General features: G+C 43.3%; 2 protein-coding genes across 17 annotated transcripts in view; one reads left to right on the forward strand and one right to left on the reverse strand.

Moving 5' to 3' along the window:
* dock7 (dedicator of cytokinesis 7) overlaps positions 1-18,963 on the reverse strand; it is a 77,461-nt gene that overhangs the window by 44,297 nt on the left and 14,201 nt on the right. For all 16 annotated transcript variants that reach the window (XM_046300193.1, XM_046300192.1, XM_046300187.1 and 13 more), the window contains exons 9-15: positions 18,581-18,730; positions 18,307-18,387; positions 17,795-17,957; positions 17,411-17,553; positions 17,222-17,315; positions 16,861-17,023; positions 314-431 (exon numbers count right to left, since the gene is read on the reverse strand). In XM_046300193.1, the coding sequence (XP_046156149.1) occupies positions 314-431; positions 16,861-17,023; positions 17,222-17,315; positions 17,411-17,553; positions 17,795-17,957; positions 18,307-18,387; positions 18,581-18,730 (912 nt within the window). The remainder of the gene's footprint in view (positions 1-313; positions 432-16,860; positions 17,024-17,221; positions 17,316-17,410; positions 17,554-17,794; positions 17,958-18,306; positions 18,388-18,580; positions 18,731-18,963) is intronic.
* Positions 6,012-10,508, forward strand: angptl3 (angiopoietin-like 3). Its single transcript, XM_046300211.1, has 6 exons — positions 6,012-6,691; positions 7,015-7,125; positions 7,294-7,516; positions 7,807-7,899; positions 8,933-9,193; positions 9,436-10,508. Exons 1-6 carry the CDS (start codon positions 6,167-6,169, stop codon positions 9,594-9,596), a joined length of 1,374 nt encoding a protein of 457 aa, XP_046156167.1. The 5' UTR covers positions 6,012-6,166; the 3' UTR covers positions 9,597-10,508.

Here is an 18,963-nt window from a genome sequence, read left to right on the forward strand (position 1 = left end):
GGGTTTGCATTAGAGGGGAACAGAGGAAACGAGGCAGCTTGCAGGGGATAGTAGACAGACTTCTGTTTGTCTATAGGTGTTAAAACAATTTGTACAATACTTTAGTAACAGAACTCAAATACTTGAACACCATTCATTATACGTAACAATCCATTTCCAAGAATTCAGTCTAGGATTGTGCAGCAGTACCTGGTAAGTACTAAAATACCCTAATAACTTAAGAAGCAGCATTCTCTGAAAACTGTGTCAGCACTCACAGAGAGCGAGAGCGAGCGAGAGCGAGCCTACATGTGTACAATACATCACTGCATACCTGCATAGCGTTGTTGGGGTCCTCCCCGTTCATAAACTGTACTTTCACTGTGATGTTCCGGGCAGAGCCTTGACGGTTGGCGAAGTTCAGGCTGTGTGGGTTCACATACAGTAGGTTCCTGGAACACACACACACACACACTTTGAAACCAAACAGAAAAACATGAGCTCAACCGACATAGCAGCAACTTTGACAGGTCATTGAGTGAATTTCACAACCTTTTCCCCTCACCATTCTCCTCAGGACATTACATACATACCTCATATAATGTACTGTACATATCATAGCTGACCATAATACAAAACACTTGTACAGTAGTATCTTATTTGTACAGTCATCAATAGGTCCGTGTTTGGAGTGAGCAAGGCCATCACTGTTGACATCTGTGGGCACTGATTGGTGGAGAAGGGAGGATCATTCTGTCAATCACTCTGGATACACACAAACTGTAGTTGACCTAAATTCTCTGCTGGGATGACCCACCTCAGGGTGCAAGGGGGGAGGGCAATGCTATGGTCAGCTGTACATGTTCAATAAAGTCACTGTTCAAAATCAGAGATATAGTGTTCATCACTAACTTGGACAAGACTAAACAACCGATGAAAGATGTCATTTGCATAGATATTTTCCATCAAAGAAAAGAGTCTAGTCCCTCTTGGATAATATTGAGATAACCCAAAGGTCCAACGTCAGCTGGGCTTCAGTCAACAAGCTGGACACATACGGTGAAGGGTTTCCAGTGTGACAGCCACAGGAAGTCAAAGAGAGCCGCAGCACAGCGGCCTGACCACAGTGACGTAGATCCCCCCGCAAGGGAGGGTCACTAAGGACCACAGCTGTGACGACAGTCAAACCATGAGAATCCCATATCCACTACTTCTCCCTTCGCTGTTCCCGTTCTAACTCGCTAACGTGTCACAATGGCTTTCTTACTAGCTGGTCACGTGTCAATGGCTTTCTTACTCGCCGGTCACGTGTCAATGGCTTTCTTACTCGCCGGTCACGTGTCTCAATGGCTTTCTTACTCGCCGGTCACGTGTCTCAATGGCTTTCTTACTCGCTGGTCACGTGTCTCAATGGCTTTCTTACTCGCTGGTCACATGTCTCAATGGCGTTCTAACTCGCTGGTCACATGTCTCAATGGCGTTCTAACTCGCTGGTCACATGTCTCAATGGCGTTCTAACTCGCTGGTCACATGTCTTAATGACATTTAGGTGAAAAGGGGTACATTTTCCCAACTTGTTTGTTCTTTATTGAGGCATCCATGCTGATTTTAGAATTATGTAATTGCAATAACCTCCAGGCAGAAGCCATTCTTACACACCTATGGACCTGGCTTCCTTGTTAGCCACACGGTCAATTCTCTCCTCTTGGTCCTTCAGCCTCAACAGATTCATCTCAGGTTAATAAATAACTTGACTCAGAGTAGCTGTGTATGTTACCAAACCAAGCCATGCCTAAGCATGGGTTCAAAACCCCTGGGAATCCCACCCCCACACAGCCCCCTTTAACCCCAGCCACCTCCCCTTCCTCGTGGGTACACAACCCCACCATCCTCATCCCCCTACGGGTACACAAAGGGAGCAGTTCATTGTTTACTGTGTCGACAGACAGAGATTAAGGCCAAATCCTAGACACCAGGCAGGTGAAACATAGCGTGTTGGGAGGGCACAAAGCATGGCACGCAGAGAGAGAGTGATGTCAGGGAACTCCAGCCCTAACACACAGCAGCTCAACAGAATAGGTTACCATTAGCTACAGTAGTAGTTATGAATCATGGCATGAGGGATCAAATCAACAATTCAAATGGATCCTAGAATTGGATGCATTAGGTGGCTGGAACATGAGCCTGCACCCAAACTGGCCAATCCTGCCATTTGCCGACCCATGGCATGAACCATGGACATGTCACTAAAGAAAAGTTAAGACCCCTGGGGTCATTCTAAAAGGTCAGGCAGAGGTCAAAGTAAGAGGCCATCAGGGCAGGCCCGGACCAATTACATTGACAGCACTCATCTCCCACTGAAGGCCTGCTAGATGTCGTAATGTGAATACTGGACCCTGGTCTGTGCTCCCCACAGATGTAGGAAGGAGAACATACAGTGCCTTCAGAAAATATTCACACCCATTGACTTTTTCCACATTTTGTTGTGTTGTGTTGAATTTAATCGATTAAATTTAGATTTTTGTTGTCACTGGCCTAAACAAAATACCCCATAATGTCAAAGTGGAATTATGTTTTCCAAAACGTTTACAAATGATTCATATAAAATAAAAAGGAAATGTCGAGTCAATAAGTATTCAACCCCGTTGTTATGGCAAGCATAAATTAGTTCAGGAGTAAAAATTTACTTAGACACACTGTTCAATAAGTCATCTCTGTACCCCACACATACAGATAATTGTAAGGTCCCACAGTCAAGCAGTGAATTTCAAACACAAATTCAACCACAAAGACCAGGGAGGTTTACAATGCCTCTCAAAGGGGACCGACCCATTGGTAGACGGGTACAAATAAAATAAGACGTTGAATATCTCGTTGAGTATGGTGAAGTTATTCATTACACTTTGGATGGTGTATCAATACACCCAGTCACTGCAGAAGATACAGGCATCCTTTCTAACTCGGTTGCTGGAGAGAAAGGAAACCGCTCAAGGATTTCTTCATGAGGCCAATGACTTTAAAACAGTCAGAGGCCTAGGAACAGTGGGTCCCAACGCTCGAACCGCAAGGCTACCTGGGGCGGCAGGGGTCTAGTTGTGGTCAAGGTCAAATTAAATTTAAAAAACATGATAGGAGAAAACTGAGGATGGATCAACAACATTGTAGTTACTCCACAATACTAACCGAATTGACAGAGTGAAAAGAAGGAAGCCTGCACAGAATACAAATATTCCAAAACATGCATCCTTTTTGCAACATGGTACTAAAGTAATCCTGTAGAAAATGTGGCAAAGCAATTCACTTTTTGTCCTGGAGACAAAGTGTTGGATTTGCCCTAACATAACACAATAAATTAGAGTACCACTCTCCATATGTTCAAGCATAGTGGTGGCTGCATCATGTTATGGGTATGCTTGTAATAGTTAAGGACGAAGTTTAAGGAAGAAAAAAAAACTTAATGAAGCTAAGCACAGGCAAAACTTGGTTCAGTCTTCTGTCCACCAGACACTGGGAGATTAATTCACCGTTCAGCAGGACAATAAACTAAATCACAAGGCCAAATCTACACGAGTTGCTTACCAGGAAGACAGTGAATGTTCCTGAGTGGCCGAGTTACAGTTTTGATTTAAATCTGCTTGATTTAATGACAAAGACCTGAAAATGGTTGTCTAGCAATGATCAACAACAGACTTGAAGAATTTTGAAAATAAAATGGGTGTGGAAAGCTCTTCGAGACTTAATCGCTGTCAATGGTAATTCTAACATATATTGACTCAGGGGGTTGAATACTTATCTAATCAAGATATATTACGGTTTTATTATTCAGAATGTATTTTGCGTAGATCATTGACAAAAACGACAATTAAATCAATTTTAACCGCACTTTGTAACAACAAAATGTGGACAAAGGAGTGTAAATACTTTCTGAAGGCCCTGTATAGGGAGTAGGGAATCATGTAGCCAGCATTAAGCTAAACAAGGGAGTAGGGAATCATGTAGCCAGCATTAAGCTAAACAAGGGAGTATGGAATCATGTAGCCAGCATTAAGCTAAACAAGGGAGTAGGGAATCATGTAGCCAGCATTAAGCTAAACAAGGGAGTAGGGAATCATGTAGCCAGCATTAAGCTAAACAAGGGAGTAGGGAATCATGTAGCCAGCATTAAGCTAAACAAGGGAGTATGGAATCATGTAGCCAGCATTAAGCTAAACAAGGGAGTAGGGAATCATGTAGCCAGCATTAAGCTAAACAAGGGAGTAGGGATTCATGTAGCCAGCATTTAGCTAAACAAGGGAGTAGGGAATCATGTAGCCAGCATTAAGCTAAACAAGGGAGTAGGGAATCATGTAGCCAGCATTAAGCTAAACAAGGGAGTAGGGAATCATGTAGCCAGCATTAAGCTAAACAAGGGAGTAGGGAATCATGTAGCCAGCATTAAGCTAAACAAGGGAGTAGGGAATCATGTAGCCAGCATTAAGCTAAACAAGCACAGCTCAGAATCAGATAGGAAATGTGTTTGCTTAGAAACTCACTCTTACTAATAACATATTGCAGCCAGGGTCTCTGCACTCTTTACACATGAGTAAATAGCCAGTGTATCTGCAGTGCTATGAACCAGAGTTACCTGTGTCTGTAATGGCATGGTGAGTTTAGTCATGCAATACAGTAAAACATGAATGATAAAACTTCACTCGGACAACTTTGCTCTGCAAAGGAGAAGCTAGCTACCTCTCCACAAGGTGTAAGCAAGTAACGCTGTTATAGGGAAGTTGATGTCCAACACTCTTTCCTCGTCGTCTACTGGCGTTTCATTTGAAACTTTTGGGGGTTTTCAAAATGTGTAAACCCCATTATGAAGCATAGCTTTCTCATCAGTTGGATAATCAACCTAAAAGGCCAAAGTTGCTAGAGGCCCTCCACTCTCTCAATCCACCACCCAATAGCAGTAAAGTAAAGTAGCCCACATGTGATTTAGAGTTACTGAACCACATTGAAACATGCTGTCGAGACAGTTTGACCAAAAGCTCAAAGTAGTCAGATTATTGGGAGCATTAAGATAATCTTGGCTAAGTAGGAAGAACAAAGGATGCTCACAAAGAGAAACGCTGATCGTAGCCCTGTCAGATTACAGAACTAGAATGGAGTTCAATATGGCAACAGAAGGCCACAGGAATTTAGGCCCACCTTCGTAATAATCATTAGTGGATATACAGTATGTACAGTAATGGTAAAGTGGTTTTGGAACGAGCCAAGAACAAACCACTGACTAAGAGTTCCCATCAAAATAGATTTTACGAGCGGACACACTATGCCAAAGAGTGCTTGAAAAAGGTACAGGCAAGTCAGCACGTTTCCTCCTGTTTTTCTTTTCAGTAAAAGTCACTAGATGTTCAGACAAAGATCGGAAAGACTAGACTACATTAAAACAGAATGATCAAACAATAACCAAGATGATGAGTTCATACATGTATGTTCAAACATAGCACATCCCCCCCCCAATGCAAACTACAGCAAAACCCATAGCAATGATGAAATCAATCCGCCAGTACATTCAGTACACCTCATCTGTACCCGGCAACATGCCCCAGGGAGAGTAATGCCGGGCTGATTCAGCAGGAGGTTAAATCAAATCCAGAGACATCAACTGGATGCTGTATTATCAATCACGGTGAGGTGTGGCTGCTATGAGGTGAGATCTGAGATTGATTGGGACGAATGATCCATCAAAACTCTGATGGCCTTCCATTGTTGGCTTTCTGCTGGTCAGCTAAAGCAGAGTAGTGCAGATGGGAGTAGGGTGGGTGTAGAGAAGAGAGGGGGGCTGCTGTTGTGCTGAAGGGGTGTATTTGCTGTTCGCTCACTACATGATTTGTTTGTTCTTGGAGGGCGGGGGGCTGAGGGGGCACCCAAGAGGATTTCAGGGGGCACAGTAGCTCAAGCATAACAGGGCTTAATGATCAACTAATCTCCCCCCTCCCCTTGCTGGACGGGGGTATATAAGACAGACCTGTCTGCTGCTCTCAAATCTTTCTAGTACAGAGACAGAAAGGGGGAGTGAGTGAGAGAGAGGTAGAGGGAGAGACTGAGTGAGAAGTCCAGACAGAGTAGGACAGAACAGAGGAAGAAGAGAGTGAAAGCAATAGTGCGAAAATACTTCTTGTCTTCTTGCACACAGAGAGATTTAACCATGAAGCTCTTCTGCCTCCTGTTCCTGGTTGGTCTGTCTGTAGCCCAGGCAGCTCCTCGGGACTCTTCCAGGGTCTATCCCACCATGCCCTCTCAACTCCAGCCCCAGACTCAGCCTCCAGCTGAGGCCAAGTCCCGCTTCGCTATGCTGGACGATGTCCGTCTCCTGGCCAACGGTTTGCTCCAGCTGGGTCAGAGCCTCAGGGATTTTGTTCACAAGACGAAGGCCCAGATTAACGACATCTTCCAGAAGCTGACCAACTTCGATCGCTCCTTTTACCAGCTCTCAATGGTCACCTCAGAGATCAAGGAGGAAGAGGAAGAGCTGAAGAAGACCACCACGTTCCTGAAGGCTAACAACGAGGAGATCCGGAACCTGTCACTGGAGATCAACGCCAAGATCAACAGTATTCTGCAGGAGAGGAGCTTGCTGCAGAGTCAAGTAGGGGGGTTGGAGGAGAAGCTGAAGGGACTGTCTGAGAGCATGATGCCGGGAGAGCAGCTCAGTGAGATCAAGTCACTCAAGGTATGCTGCTGTCCGTTACTCATACTAATCAGTACGAAGAGGAAGAATTTACTTTGATTCAATGTGAAATGTTTTTTTGTTTTGAATAAGATGTGTTTCTGCCACATGTATTCAACATATTTCAGTATTCAACATATTTCAGCATGTTTAAAATTACATCCTACTAAATATTCCAATTGCTGAATTCATTGAGAAGTTTCAGTTATTAACCTAAAGAAAACATACCGTTTTAAATGAGTAGTAATGCTTTTAACTTCAAGTTATTGGAAAATATCCTTTTAAATGTGATCATTAACGAGACAGTGTCAACTGGTCCGTTTCAGGATGTGATTGATGTTCAGGAGAGCACCATCACTGACCTGCTGAAAGCTGTGAAGGAGCAGCATGATCAGCTCAACCAACAAAAGTCTAAGATCAAGACTCTGGAGGAAAAGGTACATTTCTCTGCTGCTTAGAGGGTCTCCACTTCTATACAGTAGACCAAAGGTAACGGCCATTTACTGAAAACTAGTTAGATTTGATCCCTGTCCAATCAGTGTATAGAAAGGACATAAATATTTAACATGACAACGCCATAACGTTATGTTTGCTTGCTATTACAGATCAGCATCGATCATTTCCAAGACGCGACTGACAAAGCAATGGATTCCGACTCAGAGATCCCAGACATGTTTGAGTACCTGACAGGCAACTCCACTGGTGAGGGCACAGACCTACCCGTGGACTGCAGTGATCTTTATAACAGAGGAGAGAGGAACAGCGGGGTGTACCCCATCAAGCCAAATCAGTCAGAGCCTTTCAATGTGTACTGTGAACTGACCTCAGGTAAAACAACACTAAGTCATTAGCCTACATTTTCTTTTAAAAGTCATTGTGACTGAACAGCCAAACAAGTCTGAGATTCCATGTGTCAAGCTATTTCCCTACATTACATTGTCTGAATACTTCAATGGACATAGTTTAGATTAAAACCAGACTGAACAATCTCCTCTCTAGGAAGAAGGGCCATACCGGCTATCAGAAGGAAATAAGTGCAATCATCTTTCCTTAATCAGTCTAGAGAAAGGAACTGGACATTGTTGTGATCCTCTCCATGTGTTGACCACATCTCCCAGGAGGTTCAACAGTCATCCAGCGCAGGGAGGAGGGGTCCGTGGATTTTGACCAGACATGGGAGAAGTACGAGAAAGGATTTGGGGATCTGGAAAGTGAGATTGATCTATTTCTTTCTATCAGTACATTTTGTCAGTTAAAGATTAAAAACAAAATATCTTTATGGCTTAATTAAACTCAGTTCAGAGTTAAAAGTTGTGTGCGTGTGCGTGTGTGTGTGTGTGTGTGTGAGAGAGAGAGAGAGACGCCTATACCGGATTATCCCATCTCCTTAATGATCTTTTATTGTTTCCGGTCCACAAAGCAGCTTTTATAAAGCAGAAAACAGCCAATAGAACTAGTCACTCCACCGCCCTTAAGTACATCCTGAAGGAAACAGTCATTGTAGCTTATCGGGTCCCCGTTGACAGATTGACTTCCTCCATTGTTTGACTAAACAAAGCACCTGCAGCACTTCACTTCCACCAGCCTGGCTTGGACCCCAGCCCATAGATCAAGAGTCCTACTGCATTCCAACAAAGCCACAGGTCCTTTAGGCTATGAATTATTCAGTGTCCGTTTCTGTCGCAGCTCCTAGCCAATTATGTCATCACACCCATGACTACAGCCAGAGGCTAGGGGAAAAGAGTATTGAGTGCCGGAACTTGTTTTCACACTATTTACCACGAGTCAGGCTGTGGAGGCTGCTGAGGGGAGGATGGCTCATTGCTACAGTTGGAACGGAGCAAATGGAATGACATCAAACAAATGGAGACCATGTTTGATGTATTTCATATCATTCCACTTATGCCGCTCCAGTCAATACCAAGAGCCCGTCCTCCCCAATTCAGGTGCCCCCAACTTCCTTTGGAGTCATGGGCCATGGCATACAGAAACAGCTGAAGCCAGTGAAAACAGAGTACAGCATCAGAAAGTCAGAATTTTACTGTCCATTACAGCTGCAGATCGATTGCCAGTTGATGACAGAATGTTTGTTTTATCTGTATGCTTCCAAAAGAACAGCCTCAGTGTTTGTTGACTGTCCATTACAGCCATGTGAACATTCCACAATGGTTGGTGTTTCATGTGAGTTGTAGAGGAGAGTTTGGAGTGTCTAACATTGTGCGTGTGTTATCTGTGTTATTGTAGGAGAGTTCTGGCTGGGCCTGATAAAGATCCACAGCCTGGCTGGCCAGGGTGACTCCATCCTGCGCATTGAGTTGGAGGACTGGAAGGAGGACAGGAGGTCAGTAGAGTACCAGTTCACCATGGAGGGAGCCCAGGCCCACTACACCCTCCACCTCACCAACCTGTCTGGAGATCTGCCTAACGCCATGGGCAACCACACCAAGTTCTCCACCAAGGACCGAGACAACCACCAGGACTCAAACTGCGCCAAAAACTACACAGGTAGGTCTACTGACTACCACACTCGATGCAACGACAGGTACTGACTACACACTCGATGCAACGACAGGTACTGACTACACACTCGATGCAACGACAGGTACTGACTACACACTCGATGCAACGACAGGTACTGACTACACACTCGATGCAGGTACACTGTGCAGTCTGGTACCATACACCTGTTAAAGACATTTCCAATCAGACACTTGTTATAGAATGGAATCTACTCTTTCCCCTTGCAGGTGGCTGGTGGTTCAATGCCTGTGGCGACACCAACCTGAACGGCAGGTACATGTGGCTGAGGTCAAAGGGTCGTTCCATGAGGAGGAAAGGGATCCAATGGAAACCTCTGGGTATCTCCTACTCCCTCAAGACCACCAAGATCTCCATACGACACGTCTGAAGCCCTCCCCCTGGCCCCAAGTTTTCACTAACCCTTCTATTCCTTCCATTACAACACATTGGAATGGTAACAACACATATGCCCCCCTCGCCCAGAACTTTCCATTGACCACCCCACCCTCCCAGTTACATGACGTTGTCATGGTAACAGATGGTGCAGCTGGGTTGTTTGCTGCCAAAGTCAGCAGCCAATTCGTATCCATGTCAGAGAAAAGAAGACGATTTGTCAGTGATGGAACAACCACAGTCGGCAGATAAGGGGCCTCACAAATTGGTTCAAGACATGCCGATAGAGTTGGGTTACACCTGGGAGGGGTTGTTTGGGTTCCTAACCGACAAGCGTTGATTTGGTCAGGACGGAATGTCAGATGATTCTACACTGTCTGGTTTGGGCCATAATAACAGCCCATAGAAGTTACTTTCAACTGACGGAAAGAACTAAAAAGATTCCAAAGCAATATATAACTGACACATCACTCTGCTTTGGTATAATAAATTACGTGCACGTGACCTCGACATAATCCTAACAGCCCTACTACCAAGCATGTATTACCCTGCTGTATTGCTGCCTGTTATGTGGTGGTTGATGAATGTACTAAACATCCACGAGTAAGTAGACCAAGATCAACATGATGCATAGGTCTTCCAAAGTAGGATATGAGCTTAGTATTTTCACTGTCTGAACTTTGAACTGTATTTAAAACCATTTTCCTAATACTCCGTTAAATGTCCTGCAAGGTTATTAACTTACATTGATCATATCATTGGGTCATATTGACTCCTCGTCTCATGTCTACTCGGTGTCATCTTTCTGCTGAATTTAAATGGCTGTTACATATTTTGTGATTCTTACTACTAACACTTTATAATACAACATTTATAAAGACAAAATAAAACACTCAAAACACACATACTCCAAGTCTGTCCTTTGTATTCTTTGCCAAGAAAAACAAACAAACTGGACTGTTGATGTAATGGAACTTCTGTCTACATGACCAACCACAAGTCATCACACCCCTCTCTCGCTTATAAACTAGTGATGGGGAAAACATTTCATCCATACAGTTATATACCAGGATATTATTTTTTTGGTAGTTGGCTGTACGAAGTATTTTTCCTTGATAGCTTGTTCTCCATTTTTTTAAATAAGGAGCCGATTTTTTTCCAGCACTTTCATTTCCAGTTGTTTTCTCATGGCTCTTGTGTCCCTCTGCAGCTGACATATCCTGAATCGCAATAAAATCACAGTATCAAATTGCTATACAGATCGAATTGTGAGAATCGCAATACATATCATATCAGCACCTAAGTATATTAATAATATCCTTTCATGAAGTCCATGGCAATTCCCAGCCCTACTATAAACTCAACAGCAGAGTCTGAGCGGCCCACAACGACCGTTGACAACGCTCCTGAAATAATCATAATTTGCATTAACGGTATTATGCCACTGAGGAGCCAACATACAGTACACTGTGCCTTGGCGACAGTACCCAGATCTACTGCTTATCCAATCAACACGCATTTAAATGTGAAAAAGTCCAGAGCTCACAGCGTTTATACTCCATCATTAAAAAGGTAGCCTGCAGAGTTACTAAAGCAGTCACTACTATAATATAATAATACTACAGCAGAGTCACTACTATAATATAATAATACTACAGCAGAGTCACTACAGCAGAGTCACTACTATAATATAATTATACTACAGCAGAGTCACTACAGCAGAGTCACTACTATAATATAATTATACTACAGCAGAGTCACTACTATAATATAATAATACTACAGCAGAGTCACTACAGCAGAGTCACTACTATAATATAATAATACTACAGCAGAGTCACTACTATAATATAATAATACTACAGCAGAGTCACTACAGCAGAGTCACTACTATAATATAATTATACTACAGCAGAGTCACTACAGCAGAGTCACTACTATAATATAATTATACTACAGCAGAGTCACTACTATAATATAATAATACTACAGCAGAGTCACTACTATAATATAATAATACTACAGCAGAGTCACTACTATAATATAATAATACTACAGCAGAGTCACTACAGCAGAGTCACTACTATAATATAATAATACTACAGCAGAGTCACTACTATAATATACTATAATACTACAGCAGAGTCACTACAGCAGAGTCACTACTATAATATAATTATACTACAGCAGAGTCACTACAGCAGAGTCACTACTATAATATAATTATACTACAGCAGAGTCACTACTATAATATAATAATACTACAGCAGAGTCACTACAGCAGAGTCACTACTATAATATAATAATACTACAGCAGAGTCACTACTATAATATAATAATACTACAGCAGAGTCACTACAGCAGAGTCACTACTATAATATAATTATACTACAGCAGAGTCACTACAGCAGAGTCACTACTATAATATAATTATACTACAGCAGAGTCACTACTATAATATAATAATACTACAGCAGAGTCACTACAGCAGAGTCACTACTATAATATAATTATACTACAGCAGAGTCACTACTACAGCAGAGTCACTACTACAGCAGAGTCACTACTACAGCAGAGTCACTACAGCAGAGTCACTACTACAGCAGAGTCACTACTACAGCAGAGTCACTACTACAGCAGAGTCACTACTACAGCAGAGTCACTACTACAGCAGAGTCACTACAGCAGAGTCACTACTACAGCAGAGTCACTACTACAGCAGAGTCACTACTACAGCAGAGTCACTACTACAGCAGAGTCACTACTACAGCAGAGTCACTACAGCAGAGTCACTACTATAATATAATAATACTACAGCAGAGTCACTACTACAGCAGAGTCACTACTATAATATAATTATACTACAGCAGAGTCACTACTATAATATAATTATACTACAGCAGAGTCACTACTATAATATAATTATACTACAGCAGAGTCACTACTATAATATAATTATACTACAGCAGAGTCACTACTATAATATAATTATACTACAGCAGAGTCACTACTATAATATAATAATACTACAGCAGAGTCACTACAGCAGAGTCACTACTATAATATAATAATACTACAGCAGAGTCACTACTATAATATAATAATACTACAGCAGAGTCACTACTACAGCAGAGTCACTACCACAGCAGAGTCACTACTATAATATAATAATACTACAGCAGAGTCACTACTATAATATAATAATACTACAGCAGAGTCACTACTACAGCAGAGTCACTACTACAGCAGAGTCACTACCACAGCAGAGTCACTACTATAATATAATAATACTACAGCAGAGTCACTACTACAGCAGAGTCACTACTACAGCAGAGTCACTACTACAGCAGAGTCACTACTACAGCAGAGTCACTACTACAGCAGAGTCACTACTACAGCAGAGTCACAGCAGAACAGCAGAGTCACTAAAGCAGTCACTACTACAGCAGAGTTACTAAAGCAGTCACTACTACAGCAGTCACTACTACAGCAGAGTCACTACTACAGCAGAGTCACTACCACAGCAGAGTCACTACTACAGCAGAGTCACTACCACAGCAGAGTCACTAAAGCAGTCACTACTACAGCAGAGTCACTAAAGCAGTCACTACTACAGCAGAGTCACTAAGGCAGTCACTACTACAGCAGAGTCACTAAGGCAGTCACTACTACAGCAGAGTCACTAAGGCAGTCACTACTACAGCAGAGTCACTAAGGCAGTCACTACTACAGCAGAGTTACTAAAGCAGTCACTACTACAGCAGAGTTACTAAAGCAGTCACTACTACAGCAGTCACTACTACAGCAGTCACTACTACAGCAGAGTCACTACTACAGCAGAGTCACTACTACAGCAGAGTCACTACTACAGCAGAGTCACTACTACAGCAGAGTCACTACTACAGCAGAGTCACTACTACAGCAGAGTCACTACTACAGTAGGTGGTGTTGGGTAATATAAGTGGTATCGTTTCATTACCTGTAGGTGGTGTTGGGTAATGTAAGTGGTATCGTTTCATTACCTGTAGGTGGTGTTGGGTAATCTAAGTGAGTCACTACTACAGCAGAGTCACTACTACAGCAGAGTTACTAAAGCAGTCACTACTACAGCAGAGTTACTAAAGCAGTCACTACTACAGCAGAGTCACTAAAGCAGTCACTACTACAGCAGAGTTACTAAAGCAGTCACTACTACAGAGTCACTAAAGCAGTCACTACTACAGCAGTCACTACTACAGCAGTCACTACTACAGCAGTCACTACTACAGCAGTCACTACTACAGCAGTCACTACTACAGCAGTCACTACTACAGCAGTCACTACTACAGCAGTCACTACTACAGCAGTCACTACTACAGCAGTCACTACTACAGCAGTCACTACTACAGCAGAGTTACTACAGCAGTCACTACTACAGCAGTCACTACTACAGCAGTCACTACTACAGCAGTCACTACTACAGCAGAGTCACTACTACAGCAGAGTCACTACTACAGCAGAGTCACTACTACAGCAGAGTCACTACTACAGCAGAGTCACTAAAGAAGTCACTACTATAGCAGAGTCACTAAAGCTGTCAGGATCTCAGCTAGCAAGGTCAGTCATGTTGTGGGACAACAGTTGTATTTATTGGCTTTTCATTTTATTTTAAATTGGCTAAAAGCCAGCTCACGGAAACCCTGGCCCCATGTCAGGTAAAGAGACCAAAGAGAACAGCCTCTGATAAGGGACCCCTCTCTCCTCCTCTCTTTCTTTCTCTCTCTATGCCCCTCTCTCTAACCATCCGTGTCACAAAGTCTCTCTGTCTCCCTCTTCTCTGATAAGAGCCTTCTCTTTCCCTCTAACCTTGACAAAAATAGTGCAGGGATCAGGACACACAACACAAGATTGTGTCTAGTAGACTATCAGGCAGTGTCAGGGAGGCCTGTATATTGTGTTGCTGTTCTTACAGTAGTGTGATCCCCATGGCTCAGAGGAACGCAAGAGTGGAAGAGAGAAAGACCCTTTGGTTCCTCCGAGTTGTCCTCCAGGCATCGCTGTGTTTGATCAGAACAGGCAGGTGGTGGAAATACACCCTTTCAAAAACAGGACTTTGTGTCCATTTAGGACTAAGAACCAGATCAATCTGTCAGGAAACAATGTCAATGCCCTGTAAGTGGTGTTGGGTAATGTAAGGTAATATAAGTGGTATCGTTTCATTACCTGTAGGTGGTGTTGGGTAATGTAAGTGGTATCGTTTCATTACCTGTAGGTGGTGTTGGGTAATGTAAGTGGTATCGTTTCATTACCTGTAGGTGGTGTTGGGTAATCTAAGTGGTATCGTTTCATTACCTGTAGGTGGTGTTGGGTAATGTAAGGTAATATAAGTGGTATCGTTTCATTACCTGTAGGTGGTGTTGGGTAATGTAAGTGGTATCGTTTCATTACCTGTAGGTGGTGTTGGGTAATGTAAGTGGTATCGTTTCATTACCTGTAGGTGGTGTTGGGTAATCTAAGTGGTATCGTTTCATTACCTGTAGGTGGTGTTGGGTAATCTAAGTGGTATCGTTTCATTACCTGTAGGTGGTGTTGGGTAATGTAAGTGGTTTCTCTCTCTCCCTCTGCTCTCATCCTTCTTTCATTACCTGTAGGTGGTGTTGGGTAATGTAAGTGGTATCGTTTCATTACCTGTAGGTGGTATTGGGTAATCTAAGTGGTATCGTTTCATTACCTGTAGGTGGTGTTGGGTAATCTAAGTGGTATCGTTTCATTACCTGTAGGTGGTGTTGGGTAATGTAAGTGGTATCGTTTCATTACCTGTAGGTGGTGTTGGGTAATGTAAGTGGTATCGTTTCATTACCTGTAGGTGGTGTTGGGTAATGTAAACATCCGTGGTATCGTTTCATTACCTGTAGGTGGTGTTGGGTAATGTAAGTGGTATCGTTTCATTACCTGTAGGTGGTGTTGGGTAATCTAAGTGGTATCGTTTCATTACCTGTAGGTGGTGTTGGGTAATCTAAGTGGTATCGTTTCATTACCTGTAGGTGGTGTTGGGTAATGTAAGTGGTATCGTTTCATTACCTGTAGGGGAATCCTTCCACCTCAGTGGTGTTGGGTAATCTAAGTGGTATCGTTTCATTACCTGTAGGTGGTGTTGGGTAATCTAAGTGGTATCGTTTCATTACCTGTAGGTGGTGTTGGGTAATGTAAGTGGTATCGTTTCATTACCTGTAGGTGGTGTTGGGTAATGTAAGTGGTATCGTTTCATTACCTGTAGGTGGTGTTGGGTAATCTAAGTGGTATCGTTTCATTACCTGTAGGTGGTGTTGGGTAATCTAAGTGGTATCGTTTCATTACCTGTAGGTGGTGTTGGGTAATGTAAGTGGTATCGTTTCATTACCTGTAGGTGGTGTTGGGTAATGTAAGTGGTATCGTTTCATTACCTGTAGGTGGTGTTGGGTAATGTAAGTGGTATCGTTTCATTACCTGTAGGTGGTGTTGGGTAATCTAAGTGGTATCGTTTCATTACCTGTAGGTGGTGTTGGGTAATCTAAGTGGTATCGTTTCATTACCTGTAGGTGGTGTTGGGTAATGTAAGTGGTATCGTTTCATTACCTGTAGGTGGTGTTGGGTAATCTAAGTGGTATCGTTTCATTACCTGTAGGTGGTGTTGGGTAATCTAAGTGGTATCGTTTCATTACCTGTAGGTGGTGTTGGGTAATGTAAGGTAATATAAGTGGTATCGTTTCATTACCTGTAGGTGGTGTTGGGTAATCTAAGTGGTATCGTTTCATTACCTGTAGGTGGTGTTGGGTAATGTAAGTGGTATCGTTTCATTACCTGTAGGTGGTGTTGGGTAATGTAAGTGGTATCGTTTCATTACCTGTAGGTGGTGTTGGGTAATGTAAGTGGTATCGTTTCATTACCTGTAGGTGGTGTTGGGTAATGTAAGTGGTTTCGTTTCATTACCTGTAGGTGGTGTTGGGTAATGTAAGCGGTATCGTTTCATTACCTGTAGGTGGTGTTGGGTAATGTAAGTGGTATCATTTCATTACCTGTAGGTGGTGTTGGGTAATGTAAGTGGTATCGTTTCATTACCTGTAGGTGGTGTTGGGTAATCTAAGTGGTATCGTTTCATTACCTGTAGGTGGTGTTGGGTAATGTAAGGTAATATAAATGGTATCGTTTCATTACCTGTAGGTGGTGTTGGGTAATCTAAGTGGTATCGTTTCATTACCTGTAGGTAGTGTTGGGTAATCTAAGTGGTATCGTTTCATTACCTGTAGGTGGTGTTGGGTACGTATACATCCCTGGGGGGGAACTCCAGTATCTCTCTGGTGGGTCGAACCCTGCTGTCTGGGTAGGGCTTGACCTGCTGGAGGTCAGGGGTCAAGCAGTAGTGGGGGTTCTCTGGGGCCGGGGATATGTCGATCTTCAGCTGGGCTGGAGGAACAAGACAGCATCGACACGACATCAAAACACAGACCTCACCTAAAACACGCTTCTCAGGCCAGACTTAGTCTTACGCTAGCTGCTAGCTCAGATTTAAGTCCGTCTGGGGAAACTACAAAGCCCCTTAAACTCATTTATATGACAATATAAAATCAGAAGATCTTTGTTGAAGCACTGGTGGTGGTGTACCTGTGATTGGCCTCAATCTCCTCAGCACTGAAGACGGCCTCCTCATGTCAGCCAGGAACTTATACAGGTCCTCATCACTCAGTCTGTCTCCCTCCTGACAAAAATGAACATACCAAAACAAAAGTCAGTTCAGTTTGTGAGGCGAGTAGCAAAGTGTGGTGTGTGTAGACGTATAGTGGACGTGTTGACCTGTTTGAAGAAATTGGTGACGGTGAGGGTTGCAGGTCTGAAGCTGGTCAGGCTACATGATTCCTCTCCACTGGTGGTTCTCTCTAATGAGCGCCGTCCGCCGATACTCGAGTTCCTCCTCTCAGACCACGACCCTTTCCTCTCTGGGTCGGGCGTCAGCAGAAAGTCACAGCCAGGGTCAGAGTTATAGATTCATCATGACGTCACAAGGTCAAAGGTAATACTCTCTTATAAGGTCATATAGACGCCCCTCTACATTCAATGATCTGTTTAATTTCATGTGATCAAAAGTTGAACTGAGTAGACAGGAGTCCCAGCACTGACCTGCCCTTGTGGTGTTTAATACCACCCAGTCCAACTTTATATATCCCCCAGGGTTCTCACCTGGAAGTCCCATCTCCAGCTCAGTGTCTCTCTCCAGACTGCCGGCGCTGTTCACGATGTTCATCAGGTGGATGGCTGTCCAGGCGAAGGGCATCCGGTACCGACCCAGACGTGTGCAGAATTGCTCCGACTGGCTCCGCAACTTGTCCAACTTTTCTTTGTTCTATATATGGTAGGAGAATCAATAAATACATCTGCCTCAATCTGTTCTTTTCTTTGTTCTATATATGGTAGGAGAATCAATAAATACATCTGCCTCAATCTGTTCTTTTCTTTGTTCTATATATGGTAGGAGAATCAATAAATACATCTGCCTCAATCTGTTCTTTTCTTTGTTCTATATATGGTAGGAGAAACAAATACATCTGCCTCAATCTGTTCTTTTCTTTGTTCTATATATGGTAGGAGAAACAAATACATCTGCCTCAGTCTGTTTGGAAATCTACCCATCAACATCGACCACTGATGTCAGTCTATTGTTCATTTGACCATCAGGTTGAGAAGGATCTTACTTTGGCTGCATCAGACTCTTTGAAGACCATGTACGGTTCTGCACATTCTCCTATGTCTCCCTGCTGCAACACCTTCTCCAGCTGGGGACAGTCAACACAGGAGAGGTTATCAGTCACTACCCCAACACAGCCAGACAGACACAGGTGATGCTGATCCATGGGAGAGGATGTCATGTGTGTGGCTCTGTTGTCTCCATTTTGATTCTCTCTCAATATATTTGTAAAGTGTATTGACAGTTGAGACCCTGTGATGATTGACATTGATTTGACTTACCTGTATGACGAGGAAGACATCCTGGGAGGGGTATGTAATGGAGAAAATTGCGGAGCGGGCGAGAGTAGAGATGGCGGCTGTCTGGATGTGGGGGCGCAGCATCCCTTTAGTCTGCTCTGAGTTCAGGTCAAAGAAGAAGTTTTCCGATATCTGACAGAGACAGACATAATGAGCATTATACTAAAATACTGTAAATGACAGACAGACTAATATTTGTATTGTAGGCTACCAGCTCGGGGCGGCAGGTAGCCTAGTGGTTAGAGGCAGGTAGCCTAGTGGTTAGAGGCGGGTAGCCTAGTGGTTAGAGGCGGGTAGCCTAGTGGTTAGAGGCGGGTAGCCTAGTGGTTAGAGGCGGGTAGCCTAGTGGTTAGAGGCGGGTAGCC

The sequence above is a fragment of the Oncorhynchus gorbuscha genome, linkage group LG15 (assembly GCF_021184085.1).
Source record: "Oncorhynchus gorbuscha isolate QuinsamMale2020 ecotype Even-year linkage group LG15, OgorEven_v1.0, whole genome shotgun sequence".
Taxonomy (NCBI): Eukaryota; Metazoa; Chordata; class Actinopteri; order Salmoniformes; family Salmonidae; genus Oncorhynchus; species Oncorhynchus gorbuscha.